The following is a 16,860-nucleotide window of genomic DNA, read 5'->3' as shown; positions in this document are numbered from 1 at the left end:
GGTGGGGGAGTGCTAATGTAATGCATCCAGCCATCTAAACTCCACTCACATGGTTGCTCCTGTCAGGGCATGAGAGTAAACCTGATTGTGTTAAGATTTATTGGGGGCTTCAAACTGACCTGTATGTGACCTTTGTGGTTTCATGAAAAGACTATTCAACAAGGCTTTTAGTGCGTGCATATGTGTGTGTGTTTGTGTGTGTGCGTGCTTGTGTGAATGAATGACGGTCCTCTATGTTTCAGCACACAAAGACAATATGAGGATTTCACAGGATGTCACAAACACACACACTCACACTGATATATTGATGTACCTTAAACGCATTTTCATTTTTTTTCCACCTTTATATAAAAAAGGAAGCTCGCCATTGGTTGAGTGTCACCCCACCCTCCGCCTCTTTTCCCCTGGTTACCCGGGAAACCATGTCAGGGTGGAGGAAAAGAGCAAATCATGTGAGGGCATAGCATCCCTCTCCCCTCTCTCTCCTGGTGTGTGTGTGAGTGTGTGTGTATAAAAGCCTCTCTCTCCATGCTTTCACTTTGCTCTCAGCTCTCCTTCGCGTTGCAGAGAGGAGCGAGACTGACGGGAGAGGGGCACAACCGAGGGAGATCTCGGTGTTACAGTGGGAGACGTTTCTTTGACCTTCCCTCTAACTCACTTTAGCCCCTCTCTCCCAATGTGTTTGGGGTCTCCCCCCTTTCCTTCTCCACTTCCTCTTCCTCCTCCCCCTCCTCCTTCTCCTTCTTCTTCTCCTTCTTATTAAGCGTCCCCGGCTCTGCTCGTACGGTGGCTGCATCGATGCAAAATGGGTTGTGGCAATTCCTCAGCCACCAGCACCTCAGGAGGGGGTGAGTGTTTTTTAGGGAGAAAAATGTGTGTGCATGTGTGTGATAACAGTTGAGTGTGTGAGAGAGCGTGAGAGAGAGTTGTCACTGTATCAGCACCAAGGGGAGATGGTGTTTTGAATGTAAATGAAGTGTGGCAGGGTTACCCTTGCATTTAGTGTTTGTCCTCAGATGTGTGTGCGCACGCGCGTGTGTGTATTATGTGCGTGCGTTGATTCATTCATAAATTAAAGGACGGCTATGTATCGTCATGTATGTTTGTGTCTCAAAATGTCTGCAATAATTCATTTCCCCCCACCGTATGTTGATCAGCTTGCGGTTTTCTGGCTCCCGCTCTGTGTGAACGTGTGTGTGTGTGTGTGTGTGTGTGTGTGTGTGTGTGTGTGTGTGTGTGTGCATGTTGTGGTCCCCTTTGGACATTGGGTCTCCCACATTCTGGTATAAGACACCAAAGAAGTAGACTCAGGGATGTACTTCTTTGATATTGACAGTGACAATGACAGCAGTACTGTAATTACAGTGTTAATGTCTGCATGGATACAGAAGCAGGTCCTCCGTGGGTCATTTGTGGGGTTTTTTTTGTGGTGGTCTTCCTCTCTGTGTGTCTGCGCTGGTTTCCGTGGTTTATTGTGGATGAAAGACAAGCAGTTTCATTGACATTTACCTGTTTAGTCTACCCACTTGACTGACACTAGTTATACTTGTAAGCTGGTGGCTTTTGAAATACTCCATCATTGGCTAGATTTCATTCATAGAGCCTGGAGAACACCTTTTGAATGAAGAAAAAGCAACATTTTGTACAGAAATCGTCTCCAAACAACACAACTCTCTCATTTAACGTTTTAAATGAAATGGAGTAAATCTCTGGACACCACAGTCAAACTGAGGTAATAATTAGATTGAAGTATCTGCAGGATTACCTCACCAACAGTGCCCATTAAAGCAGTGTGGTTTGTGCTTGTGTAAATGTGTGTGTGTGTGTGTGTGTGTGCTTGCAGGTGCCTAATCAGTGCTCGGCAGGCATGCTAACAGAGCCACAGACAGCCACTGGGAACCTAGTGTTATCTTTTGCATTAAATTTGATCTACTGTCTGCAAACAAACATCCGGTGTCTGATCTTGTTGTGATTATGGGCAGCAGCTGTGTTCATTTCTTGCGCAGCAGGTCTTATCCATTTTTCTTGTCCTTCTTGGAGGTCAGCGTTCATCAGCACAATGTCAAGGACGTGTGACACCCTGTCACTTTGACAAATGTGGACTAGTAGTGGCTGCTCATATTAGACAATGCCAGCTGACATCTGATCAGAGTCAGGGTTATTCTCTTAAGATAGAAGCACCTCCTTCTCCCACTCATTATTTTAATGTAACAATATTTTTACCCTACCTGTTTTGCATTCATAAGCAGTATATAGGCATTTAAAGAATGATTTAAAACACACTATAATGTCGTTGCAAGTACATATAAACTTAAGTTTTCCCTCAACAACCTCATTATTGCTGCTTATTGATGGTAAGGAAGTTGGTCATGCAGAATAATAAAGGTGCTCTGTGAAGCCTAAGAAAGAGCAAGTTTGATACTCATATGCACGCCACTATTGAATGGTTAAATCTGCTATAAGTGTTGTTGTCGTTTTAGCTAACTTCCTGTATTTTTTTGCGATTAGCAGTCTCCTCCCTACTCTCTATGTCGCCACACTTGCGTGACTCCGTCCTTTCCCTTTGCCCATTTCTATTCTTCAAGCGTTTCTGTCACTTGCCGTGTTTGGCAGTACAGGCCATAACTGGGAGCACTGAAAATGGTAGCTCTCCCTGCTCCGCCGTTGGCAGTAAACAGGAGGATCTTGCTCCCTGTGCGTTGCCCGAGCAGAGTTCTCTGTCCCAATTGGATATTGTGAGCAGGGATACCAGAAAATGTATTTAGCCTTTAACTGTATGTGAAAGGGGAGGAGAGACATGGGCCACTGACCAAACACTCTATAACAGTGATTACTGTTGGAAAATAGAGATGTTAAATACTTATTTAAATGAGAAAACAATGCTTAGTACAGCTTTAATATGTGTTCCCTTATCTGAGGTGTTGTGCAAAAACGTACAAATGGTGTACATTAATAAACAACAAATCTGCACAAATACACTACAGGCAGTAAACCTTTTATGTTTATCTACTGTTTATAAATGCTAAACATGGGGGTTACGGTCTTTGCACACTCTTCCTATTCTTTCTTTCTCTATTTTTCTGTAGAATTTAGCCAGCAGCACCTCCTATTTCATATTGTCCTTTTAACCTGCACCACACATTTGTAGTTGTATCCGCTTGAGGTGTTTTTCGGATTGCAATATTTGTATCCCACCTGTTAAACAGTACATAAACATTTAATCAGCTGTTTATTACGCACTCTAATTCAGTTGTAAACAGATAAAAGTGTTTAGAAATGTATTTTTCATTGGCTAAAACTGGGAACCACTGTTGGAGGAAGGTGTATAAACAGAGAATAGAAAACAGTCCACTAAAAAAAACTTTCGGTAACTAGAATGACACTCTGAAATTCTATCTGCCCATAACTCTTTACCTATAATTCAAGATCCCCAGATCGAGGATTTGCATCAAATTGCACTCGCTCATATAAATCAGTCACCTAAATAAGCATGATTTTTTTCATCAAGACCCATGCAATGTTAGAAAATCTCCTATCTTACAAGGAAAATATTCCTGGATAAGCCCTTTATCCTGATCCACACCAGAAGTCACTGGGCAGAGACCCATCATCCATCCAAAATTTGTGGAAATCCATTCAGTAGTTTTTGTATAATCCCTCTGACAAACCAACCAAATAACAAATGGAAGGTGAAAACACAATATGATATAAACCATATCTCTCAATAGAAGACTTTTTGACAAATTCCAAACATTAAGAAAGAATTTAAATTCTCTTTAAATGTGCTATTTGTAAGAAAAGTGGATTTTTGAGCCTTATTCCTAATTCGTTAAATATATATATATATATTCGTTAAAAATATATGCTAAATTGGGTGGTTAAGGAAACATGTTTCCTTTTTACATTCAGTTGTTTTTTTCCAGATAGTCATTAAATCATAACCACAATCAAAGTCATGGAAGGAGTCAGACAAGAGTGTCTTGAATGTCAAGCTGTGGTCTAACCAAATCAAATGACCGCCTCAGTCCATTCTATATCACATTGCTCATCCCCTAATTTTTTGCACCCAGATGTCCACCCTTGGATATGAATGAGCTTTTGTCAGGCTACTGAATAGGCGCCTGTGTCATGTCAGCAGACTCAGACATGTACCATGAAAACAGCCTCCGATTCCTTTCACAAGGATGAAATTCACGTCATTCCTGTGTCGTGTAGATTGTCCATTTTTTCTTCTATGACATCTTATTCTTTCACAACACATTTCTGTGGAATGAAAAACAATTGAACTAAGGCTTTTGTTCTGCCGTTGTCATTATGATACTGTACGTTCAAGTAGGAAGTTAGATTATTCTCCTACTGAATGTATCATGATCTCATCTCAATTCAAATTAAACTCTGTGGACTGCCTGTGGTTTGGCAAAGAATGAGCTGTTGTCATAGACCATAGATGAGTCAAACAGCAGGGATGAGCACAACGGGTGTCTTTTAGAATTAAAGCATTGACGCTGTATGTCACTTTACAACATGTAAAGAAGCCAATTGTTTAGAGAGTTTAAGCAGCCTATGCTGAAAACCATTACTGGGGATTATACGGCAAACTCAAGCACTTAAACTGACTTAAATAAAAGCGGCATTACTCTAAACAGCACTATCTAACGGCTCATCACAAGATATATAGATACTGATTAGGAAAACAAATTAAATGTGTTGTCCCATGCGTCCTGAATGTCCTGATTACAAAAGGGGGTGCACGAGATCACTCAGGTGCTCTCAAGTGGCTGGCTGAAGGTCCACAGCTTCACTTGTGGGCTCTCTGAACAAATTGAAGGAGCGTTACCAATGTCCTTTTTAGTGTCAGCCATGAAACTAATTAATTTCTGTGTTATGTGTTAATCGTGAGCAGGGAGCTGTTGGATAAAATGTGTGTTTTATCATGTAGTGTTAGCTGTCTTTGTGTTCACATCTCATGGCTGTTAAAAGATCGCCCTTTGAAAATAACCTGATGCATGGTCCATGTATTGTAAACCCACTGGGATTCAGTCTGTACAAGACTAATTAAATCTTGTCTTTCCATCTGTTTTTAGGGCCAGCAGAAGTCTCCAAAGATGTGTAAGTACATTCAGTCACTTTATTACTGGATGAAGTATTTATGAAGCTTATAGTCTGTGGCCTCCGGGCTTCATACATTCAGATCACACGGAACACCTTAACAAAGAGCTTTTTACACCATCTATCTATGAAATATTCATGGAGTACACAGTACGTCTGTGTATTTAATTTTTAATTCCATGTTAGCCTGCACTGATGCTACACAAATGTAAATGTGTATGTTTGATCTTAAAGCATTTCACAGTAAGACATATTAAAGCAAGTGTAACTCAAAGTGTTAGCCCTCTGAACCCCAGGCAGTTCCTGTCACATCCTTTCCTGACTGTGAGCTCGTTTTCCACGGCAGTATATAAGTTATATATAAGTCCTCCATTTCTATGGAAACAGTGCAGCCACAGACACAGCTATTTAATCAAATATAATTTTTTTAAAAAGAAAAACATACAAGTATAATTTCTTTGACAAGTTTTTCACAAAAGCTGAAAAGAGAACATGGAATCTATTTCATCTATACAAACCTTAATCATCTACCCACAAGTGTTACAACTACTGGGGAAAAGGGGGCTGGGCAGGTAACACATGCTCTTGTTTTCATGTTCTATCTCAGGGATCTCTCTTGTCCTCTCCTCTCTGTTCAGTATAAACAAAGCTGGTAGTTCAACAGAAATTTCAATGAATTTATGTCACGGGACTCTTGGTCTCATCCAAGTCATTCAAGGATTCCCAACTGCACTGAGGGAGTGAAGAATTAGGATCTGGTTATTGCAAAGGATTTATTTGGGGTGAATTTCTAATGACAGGCTGAGAATGAAGTGATTTTGATGGAACACTGAAAGAAGCGTTTGTCACGCATGATTCATTCAACGACCATCAGAAAGTTGAAAAGTGACTGGGGCTATTTTTGGCGGTGTTTTTAAAGAAATCCTGTTTTTAAAAAAACAAAGCAAAAACATCATGGTCACAAAAAAATTTCTAAACATAAGGCTGGAAACTGCTTTTACACTCATTAACAAGTGGGCTGTTTCAGTAGACACACTTAAAGATAGTAGATAAACTCTATTAGTCCCAAAAGGTCTGGACTTTCTCTTTATGAGATTACTTTTGTTGTGATTTAGCATTTAGGGGTGTATTTACAAAAGCCTGAACAATACTGGATTACAAATTCTTTGCAATGATCCCTCAAATGGAGTTGTCAGACGTAAAGACACTTACACAATGGAGGCCAGACATTTTACAGTGAAACAATACACTTTATTGTCCAAAATGACAATGATTGTTATACTGAAACAATAAAGTTCTCTGGTAAAATAATGTTTGTAGATTAAACTCCAGCATATTTCTTTCTGCACTGTGTTAAAAGCAAAACAAACAAACAAAAGACAGCACACAGATATAGCTGTGATGTGGCAATATTGTCTGATAACACTGGCCAACCAATATATCGGTCATGTCCAGTTCTAGTCTAGTTGTCTAGTTCAGTGATTGTACACTGCAAAAAAACCAAGCATGTTACTGTTGTTATCAATATGTCAGACTGCTTGCTCTTTGACATATGTGAAGAGAAGTCCATTGTTTCACAAATGCTTTAGAAATTGCAGTTCACTGTGAGGTCTTCTGGTTCTTTCTTCACAGCCTAACAAGCTCATTAAGAAAAAGATTGAGAATAAAAGCTATGAATAGATTTGGCCATTTGACCGGACTTTTGTAAACAAAAAAAGTTTCGTCTTGCTATGAATAATGGGTTTCTTGTTGCTTAAGAATGATGTAAATTCAGATATTTTTGTGTCATACAGTGGACAGGTTGTCCTTTGCCGTCTACAGTTTGCGTCTATCAAAGCGTAAGGAGGGGTAGCATTTGCAAAGCATTTCCTGGAATCAGTGGATATGTGTGTTTGTGTTCTGCACATACTGTATATATGTGTGTGTGTGTCTGTGCGTGCGCTCCTTGATAACCATCTGAGCCGCCAGCACAGGACCCGTGAGAGCTGACAGCAGCACACTACTGACTCACCAAAGCTAATCACAGCTTCCTAGGACTGTACTACACAGCAAAATAACACACACACACACACGACACACAAGACACACACATCACACACACATCACACACACACACACACGACACACACATCACACACACACACACACACACACACACACACACACACAGAATCTGGTGGTGCAGCTTTTTGTCAGCCCAAATAACAAAAAACAAACAAACAATGAGAAATAAGAGAAGTGGAACAGTGGAGGCTCACTGTTCAGTAGCATCGTTCCGGACCTGATATAAAAATTGGTTTAGTCGCTTAGAACCCCCAAAGGTGCATTAGCAATAATCCCTACAGGGCTAATGCAGCATAACTCAAAAAGCTCTGCTGCTCCACAGTCCACTGTCTCCGGCTTCTCATTAGTTTGTTTGTTTGCAAGTTTTTTAATGTCCTCTGTGCTCCTAAGAGCTGACCTGACCTGTGCTTCTTCTCTTAATCAGGACAGAAGAACCTGCTGTAGAAGATGAGAAAAGAAGGTATTTATGTTGTATGGAAGACATTTTGACATTTCACAGTAATAAAAGCAGCTTGGTTGCGAATAATAAATATTAATGATGGCTGAATTCCGTTTAGCTGGGTCGTTGTTCATGCTATCACCGTAATAGAGCCATGCTTTTTCTGCCATGACAAGTCCACATCTAACCATCTAACTTAAGTTATAGAAGGAATCGTACTCTTATGAATGTTGAATGTATGAGTGTTGGTAGTGTAAAATTCTGAAAAAAATGGACACCTTTCAACTTTCTTTTAGTTCAGTTTTCAATTTCATCATGTGACAACGCTGTGCTTATGCTCTGGTTGGGATTGGGCCCAAAAGAAGCTTGTGATATATCGCAATTTTTTGGTAAAATCATCAGTTTTTTGTAGTGTCAAACACAGCATGAAAATATCCAGTGGTGTCACTCTTGCAAATGTTGAAACACCATCTCAAACTGTCAAAGTCTTCTAGTTTCAAACTCCACCACCATCCCATTAAGACAGTCAAAATCATGAAATGTGAACATGATATGACACTTAGAAATGTCAATGGAGCACATAGCTTAAGACACTACAATTGTGAATGTATCAGCAGTTCGCAGAAATGTTAACTGCCAACATTTTCTCCTGGTGACTGGGCAGGCTAAAGTATGAACTGGCCTGTAACTGGAAGTAACTGGTAATAAAACAACGGATGGATAGACGATGGCTCAATCAAATCCAAGACATCAGATCCAGTGGTGTTGGGAGAATATGACTAATTATTAGTTTAGCTACTAGTAATTAACAGTATATGATTATTTCTTAACATTTATGAAATTTATTTAATTTATTTATGAAAACAAGATGCAAAACGAAGAAGTAGAAATTTGAGGCAAAGTGTGGTATCCTCCAAGAGCATTAAGAAAGACTTAAAGAGTTAAAAACAATGATATCCTTACTTTGTCTTCTACATTGTTTTTCTCTCCTCTCAGGAACTATGGTGGTGTGTATGTGGGTCTACCAGCAGACCTGAGCACTGTGGCTGCTAGTCAGTCCAAGTCCACACGGAAAGGTAAAACATCTACAGCGCCGTACTGTACGTCCCATAGAATATTCAGGATGCTGCTGTTGTTGTGTCTGACATTGATGAGCATCTTATAGTGAAGCAGCTCAGGGCAGTGAGACAAACAATCCCCAGTGGCCGAGCAGCCGCCCCATCATATATACATATATATATATACATATATACACATATATATATATATATATATATATATATATATATATATATATATATATATATGAATATATATGTATATATATATATATATATATATATATATATATATATATATATATATATATATGAATATATATATATATATATATATATATATATATATATGATTTATTCATTCATTTATATTTATGATATCATCAATGACATGAATGAATGTACTGAGGAAAGGAACATTTGCCAGGAAGGAGTTGTTTATTCAAAGAGTTTTATTAGCACAAACACACAGCATGTACAGAGCATAATTTGCCCACACAACAAACGGGAAGCTCACAAGAGGCCCAAATCCTACAGCACCGCGAAGTGTCTGTTTTTGCAGACGTCTGTGGTGCGCTGCTACTTCGGAATCGCCCCTCATGTGACAGCAGTGTGGCGCAGAGCTCGGTGAGCTCCCGGCTGCGAAAGGACGGAGGTCGCACAATTCATCCAGACACCCGCCATCTTGTGCCGTCTTCCTCCTCAGACATCAGGTCCATGGCGGCGCACTTCGAAAGGTCCACCTCATCCTCACCTAGCACTCTGGCTCGCTTCCAGCAGCTGTAAAAACAATCAATAAAGACGATCAGTACTGCGCGATGCACTGCGTATGGATACAACACATTTATTATTTAATAGAATAATAGTCACATTGACCAAAGACGGATCTAATCTAATAAATCTTACCCTCTTTGTCCTCGATCGACTCTGAGCTGAACTCCTCACAGCCTCCGCCTGCGATGCAATATCTGGTTGTTGGTTGTCCTGCGTACTGTCTCGTAATGTCTTACAGGCAGCTGGAAAACAATTAAAAAGACTGGTATGAATAAAGAAACGTAAGTCACAGTAAAATTAAACGAGGGAGAAAACAGTAACAGTTACTTACATACAATGGCGTCATTATCGGCATCGTGTAAATCTGGACTTGCAGACGTGGCTCCGAGCTAACAGGAGGTCGCGGCCTTGTTATGAGGCGAGTTTAGTCTGTGAAAACAAAATGCCCGCAGCGATAAACCTCCGTGTCCCTCTGCGGCAGCGAAGCTCCGTCCGTCGGCAACATTCTTCGTGGCGACCCGGCAAAGCTTCTCCCGTCCGCGCAGACGTCCTCTCGACAATGGCCGGGCCGCTAGCCTAGCTCCTACTAGCTAGCTTAGCTCCTGCTAGCTAGCTTAGCCGAACTTGCTTCGTGTCCAATAAAACACAAACACTTCGACTGCGATGGAGAGTCCAACTCACACACTCACAGCACGTCGTCCGACAACAGTTCACAGTCTGTTAGTGATAAAACACGACACTGACGACACACACAGTCCTCTGTCAGCTGCTCGACGCCATTAACTCTCCGCTCCTTCTTCTTCGTCACTCACGCTCCGGTCGACCCGGAAGTGTAAAAACTCTTACCGGTCATGAACTCTCACACGCAATAAGAATTACTTTTCAACTGCTTTTAAATCATTCAGAACCCATGAAATTATAGAAATGCTTTTATATATATATATATATATATATATATATATATATATATATATATATATATATATATATATATATATATATATATATATATATATATATATATATATATATTAATATCTTGGTTATCTCAAAATATTTCATGCAAATTTTAACTTCTTAACAACTGATGTTTTATCTTTAACTTGTTCCCAGGAGAAAGAGAGAGAGAGAAAAGAATAAATAACCTTTTTTACATAACATTGGCCATTGCTAATGACATACACAGTAATTAATCTAGCATACTTTCATTAAATAAATCCATTCAAGCTAAAATATAAGGGTCTATAATTAGGCAATACTGAGCCTCATCTATTTATACCAGAGATTTTCTTAAAATGAAGTTAACACCTCTTAGAAAAAGGTCACCTGGGGTAGAACTCCCCCTGCTACCCTGATTTGCATTTGTATAGCTCACAGCATTTTCATTTACATGTTAAAGCCTCCCCTAGAATCAGGGGGAGGGGGGTCATGGGGGGACAACTGCCAAGCAAGGCCCACATCAATTTCCGACAATTCACGGCAGTTTTCAGTGTTGCCTGCAAATTGCCGCAAACCTGAAATTCCACGTCAATCTACAGTGCCGCATACTGACGAAAATCCCACTTTTCATGCAGTGTTATATTAAGTAAGTGACTCCATTTCAAGAAATATGACTGGTTATTACAGTTTGGCTACTCATAGCCAAGATAAATAAGGTTCACATTTTATTTTGACCATGGCAAGTTGCATTAAAATAATTTGTGTTTCCTTATTGCATGTCAGTGGTAATAAAAGTTTGCTGATGATATATCAACAACAAAATAATTTGTTCTAATACTGTGGCATTGACTTAATGGGCCACTGCTCATGTACCTGCCTTCCTGAAAAAGCTTTGGGAATAGTAAAGCAACATAAACTTTGACATTTCGTACTGTGAGCAAATTACAGTAAATAAACTGATATCTTTTATGTTCTGCAAGCTTTCCTCTTGTCATGTTTGACCTCGTGTTCATTGAGGTTTATCTTTATAATGAACTGATTAGTTTTTCTGTCTTATGTCACAACATGTATAAACTCTTTTTTTCCTTGAGGTCTCTCGGTTCAAACTGACGGAAAGAGTGTGTGGGTGTTCTCTGAGCATGGTCTTGACATTGAGTCAGAAACAAAAGAGCTAGAAATCTGTCAGATAATTACCCTGCACTGATTCTATATTTCTCCTTCTTTTGCAGACTAGCAGCTACCGAAGGGAACACAACACAGGTAAGAGAAACATGGCTGCTTCACCATTCCCTTCTGTATTTCTTGCGCAGACTCACATAAAAAGCCAATGACTTTTCTTTGTCACGACAGAATCCTACATATTCATTCACCAAAAAAAAAGACACTTGCATCACAAGCAGAGAAGCATGTGCGTGCTCTGATTCTGGCTTCACCCTAACCACACCGAAGCAAGTCTCAGGCTTTCACACACTCATTGAGCCGGGATGTGGACAACTTGCCGGGGCTCTGAGGACACTGCCTCATAGAGTCATGAGTGGCACAGTGACGCAGAGATGCACAGTGGTGGTCCACATAAGGCATCCATCATCACCTTTGACGTTGCGAAAAAAGATGGACATCAAAGCGGACAGGCACCCAGCCTGGGACTGGCAGGTGTGGGCGGTGGCAGCGGGCATTGTGACAGCAGTCTTGGCTTCTCAGTCGCAGCACTAGAACGTTTCTTTCTCAGGAGGAGACAGGGGGCTCAGCCAACTCAGTAACTAACTGTCTGGGACTCGCACACATTCCCAATAGCCCTCTGCAATAATAATCACTGCTCAGTTTTTTTTTCTTCAGGATGCCATCAATGATTCATTGTGAGGCAGAGTTATACAGGCAGAGAGAAGGAGAGAGTTCCACAGAGAAGTGGCAAACACATTCCTTTTAATTCGTCACAACACATCCCAGCATTAATGAAATAAGCATTGATGTCAACCGGAAGAGTCTGAAAATGACTCATTTAATCATGGGTCTAAATACTTCCAAATACTACAATCCATGTCCCAAAGTGTCCTGGCAATGTCAACTGGGTCGTACCTGGTGCGATCACTTAACTTGTGCCCTAGACTGATTACGTAACATCAGCATATGACTCATGATACTGAGAGGATGTCTCGCTCTCTCTCTCTTTCAGTCAGGCTCTCTCTGCAGCATGTTGTTTTTTCCCCTGAAGAGCTCTGATTCTAGTGCTGTTGGGTAATTTACACAGCTCCTCTAATCTTTCTCAGAAGCAGACTCACTGCACAGTTTGTTCGCATCTCACAACATAAACAAAAAAGAAGAAAACAACGCCAGTTTTAGTTGCAAAAGATTGTGAACAAAGGACACAACTAAAAGAGAGTGAAGTGGTGATTTTTTGTTTTACTTGCACTTTTTTTTCTGATTGTTTATTAGCATTGATTTGCAGCACCTGCACTGACCTTATTACAATGTATTTCATACATGTTTCTCACTTAATTGTGAATGTTGTTCTCTTGTATGTAATTGTTTAAGGATAAAGCTGGTGCTATTGTGGATTTCTCTTAATGTCAACAAATCCCTTGAAAGCATTTTACCCAGTCAAAATTGGTTATATACTGCAATAGCATTTTGAGTGTTTTGTGTGGTCACAAACTGTACGAATCAAACTGCTACTTCAAAAGGTCAACAAAGAACCTTCAAGCTCAACAATGTTCATTTTCCAACTTGTCAACCATCTGATGTGTTTAGCAGGAAGCCAATTGTTCCCACTGAAGAGCTAAAACACTAAAAACAAAAAAACAACAAAAAAAAAAAATGATCACAAATATAAAGTTTCATTTTTGAAAAAAGGCTCATTAATTTCTGAAAACAGCTGGGCACTGTAGTTTGTAGCAAATGCTTGTTATGGACTATTTTCAGCTGCGAATATATGTTTTGTGCACTTGTAATTACAGCAGCAGGAGTGTGTGTGTGTGTGTGTGTGTGTGTAACACTAAAAAGATTTACGGTGCCTATTTTCATCGTGGTGAAGGCATCTGTCACCCAGTATGACGCTGTGGCTCACTGATGGGTTTGTTATAGTTTTAAACAACATCTGAACACTGGGACAGGCTCTATCAGGTATTTCTTAATAAGAGCTGTTCATTGTCGTTTTTCAATGGATTGTTCACATTCAGAAAAATATGGAATGCCACCAGCTTTATCTTTAAAAGTAAATCACCACAGTGTCCCCAGACACAAAAACACATTACAGCTGGGTGGTCATTAGGAGCCAACGTCATTTGTCAGCCAGGCTCATGACAGTTCCTTTTTCTAATGAATGTACAACATCCTCCACTCACTAGGACCCTAGAGGAGGGTGGAAATGGGCCAACTTTAAACACTTGAGATTCAAGAGATGTTCTTTCCGTGTCACACAAAACGCTTTATATGCCTGTGTGTATGTAGCCTCTACCAACCAGTCGCATAAGAATAGGGACTTATACCACCACGCCTGCTGAACACAAGCTTATTCTCTTCTGTTTGGGTCTGTTTTCTCCCACTAGTGACGCCCACTAGATGCCAGGCCTTGTCACCGGTTAGCAGTCACGTTGGTACCAAGGGATTTCATGTAGTGTCGTCTAATTGCAAGCCATTTGTCATCTCATATTGTCACTGAGTTTACATTGTTCACCTGTGGTAGAGGCAAAATATACCGCAGAGACAAAGAGCTGCTTTCTGTACTGTGTAGTTTACAGCATGTAATAAAAGGAGCTGCAGTTTGCCAGCGGCACCACAGGGCAGATTCGATCAGAAACACAACTGAGACATTATATTTTTGGTGTCCCTTTCCTGGATGTCTACATTTCCTCCCTGCTGCTGCCTCAGTTTCCCTGCGTGAGCCCTACCGGAGGCCTTTGGCTTTGACAGCGTGTTGTGCCGCCTGTCTCTCCCTCTTTTATCAGCCCATCTTTGCCCTTTATGGTTGTTCCTCCTGTATATGATGAATGTCATTGCCTTTGCCCTATTCAATTAGTCTATCAGGGACAAGGGGGCAGAATGTGGATGAATAACACAGTCTGAAGTGAAGCTTCTACAATAAAATTTTGCTGTGGCACACTGTTGGATAGATGTTGAAAGCTGTGTGCACAGCATGTTGTTTGAACATGAACATATGTCATAAAAGAGTACTTTGACAATGTTGATACCACTTTCATGCCCGTGCACTAAAATATGAAGCCAATGATAAGCTTAGCACAAAGACCGGAAACAGGGGGAGACAGCTAGAAATGGCCCATCTGAAGGTAATAAAACTCACCTACCAGCACCTCCAAACCTCACTTATGATAATTATAGCTGAAATATTATTTGTTTAATTTGTAGAAAAAACAGTGTGCTTTATGCTGAACGAAGCCAACTCGCTAATGGTAGATTCATATTTACTAGACAGACACGAGAATGGTATTACGAGTACAAATATGTGCAAACAAATGTCAAATTGTTCCTTTATGTTTGGAAATACAAGGTTCTTCAGGTTTTTGACTGTTTGAGGTCAGAGCAGCTGTGTGTTGTTCAATTATTTACATGCCACAGACACATTGGAAAAAGACCTGGACAGGCAATGACAAACCCACCGGTCACTCTGTCTGAAGAGATAATGACTGATGTGATCACACTGACAGTCATATTTTTACAGGCTATTTTCTCAAGTGTTCTGTCGGTCTTTCATTCACATATACTCCTCATCTTGCACACACAAACTACCTGCTCACCATGTGTCCAGGCACTCCTTCACAAAAAAATCAAATCACCGCTACAATGATGCTGACGAGGACAAAAAAAAAAAAAAAAAAACCTGACTGCCTCTGTAAAACTAATCCATGATCGTCTGTTTTAATTATTTATGATTAAAGACTTTTTATATTGCCCGCGCTCAGCTGTGGTTATTGATTGCGGTTTCTTGTTGAAATGTATCTGCCTGTTGTAATCGATAAGTCTGAGACTTGAAAGGATTACATGTGTTCTTAGCGGGTGTTACAGACAGACTACCGGGCAAAGTCAAGTGAGAATTGCTGAGGGGAACATTTGTCATTATTGAACCGAGGGCCTTTGTGCCGTCCGCCCGCGGTGTGATCAATCACAGCCTTGTCTCTGTAATTGACTGTGTTGGGAGTGCGCGGAGGAGCAGGAGGTGGTGGGGAGATGTTAACTCTGTCTTGTCTCTCGTTTCACAGCGGCAGTTTTCAAGCCCCTCGAGTGATCGCACATCATATTATACAGTAGGGGCAATAACTACGGACTGTGAGATAAAACAGAGCTTCTCTAATAAGTCACAGAGGGACAGAGAGCCACAGAGAACACACTTATATTACCACAACCAGCCAATATGCACATACTGCGTCATATAGCAGGAACTGGATGGCAATCCTACATCACTCTGTATAAGATATACTGATATCTTAATAAATTTGGGCCACACGCTCACTTAAAGGAGAACTTCGGTCGATTTAAACATGCAGCTTCATTGCTCAAGCTACCCTTGACTTGCCAGTACCGAAGACGCGAACAAATTTGGTCCAGCCATTACAGAGCTCCGTGAACGGAGACGTAGCATTGAACGCTAACAGCATGGGGTCAGAACTTTAGACTGTGTTTTAAGCGTCTTAACATGCTCCACATCTCACACCAAAAGTTATGCAACATCAGCAGACACCTTAGCACACAGCACTGTAGCGTGTATGACTCAAAATGAATAAAAAAGTAGTTAAAACAATGTGTTTGTGCAAGGAGCTACTTACCTGTTTGTTGACATCCGTGTGCTCCGGTAGCTAGACCAAACTAGCATATCCATCGAGTGTGCACTTAACAGGCTTAACAGGCTATTGTAAGGCTCATGGCTCATGACAGGCTGTAACATGGACATGTACATTATGAACATAAACACGAAAATGCTGGATTACGTTTCCGTCTCCGCCAGTGAGGGAGTAAATGCACGCTCGACGGATCAGCTAGTTTAGTCTAGCTACCGGAAGACGCCGATGTCAACAAACAGGTACGTAGCTCCTTGCACAAACACATTGTTTTAACTACTTTTTTATTCAGTTTGAGTCATACACGCTACAGTGCTGTGTGCTAAGGTGTCTGCTGATGTTGCATAACTTTTGGTGTGAGATGTGGAGCATGTTAAGACGCTTAAAACACAGTCTAAAGTTCTGACCCCATGCTGTTAGCGTTCAATGCTACGTCTCAGTTCACGGAGCTCTGTAATGGCTGGACCAAATTTGTTCGCGTCTTCGGTACTGGCAAGTCAAGGGTAGCTTGAGCAATGAAGCTGCATGTTTAAATCGACCGAAGTTCTCCTTTAAGATTGTTTCATCAATATTGCAAGAGAAAAGTTCTTTGCAGAAAATCTCGATATTATGTCCTCAGGTTTTGAAAGTTCTGTCCCTCATATTTCTGCCTCCACCTGCAGCCTGGATTCCCTAAGAAATACATCAA

The 16,860-nt window shown here is 40.6% G+C and overlaps 1 protein-coding gene across 1 annotated transcript; it reads left to right on the top strand.

Annotated features, from left to right (window-relative positions):
• c25h12orf75 (chromosome 25 C12orf75 homolog) lies at nucleotides 1-15,230 on the top strand. Its single transcript, XM_030426838.1, has 6 exons — nucleotides 1-848; nucleotides 5,085-5,109; nucleotides 7,598-7,633; nucleotides 8,609-8,688; nucleotides 11,613-11,643; nucleotides 11,734-15,230. Exons 1-5 carry the CDS (start codon nucleotides 806-808, stop codon nucleotides 11,615-11,617), a joined length of 189 nt encoding a protein of 62 aa, XP_030282698.1. The 5' UTR covers nucleotides 1-805; the 3' UTR covers nucleotides 11,618-11,643; nucleotides 11,734-15,230.
• The last annotated feature ends 1,630 nt before the right edge of the window (nucleotides 15,231-16,860 follow it).

The sequence above is a fragment of the Sparus aurata genome, chromosome 8, assembly GCF_900880675.1.
Source record: "Sparus aurata chromosome 8, fSpaAur1.1, whole genome shotgun sequence".
In the NCBI taxonomy this organism is placed as follows: Eukaryota; Metazoa; Chordata; class Actinopteri; order Spariformes; family Sparidae; genus Sparus; species Sparus aurata.
The sequence above is the reverse complement of the archived record's forward strand: the minus strand, read 5'-3'. Positions and strand labels throughout refer to the sequence as shown.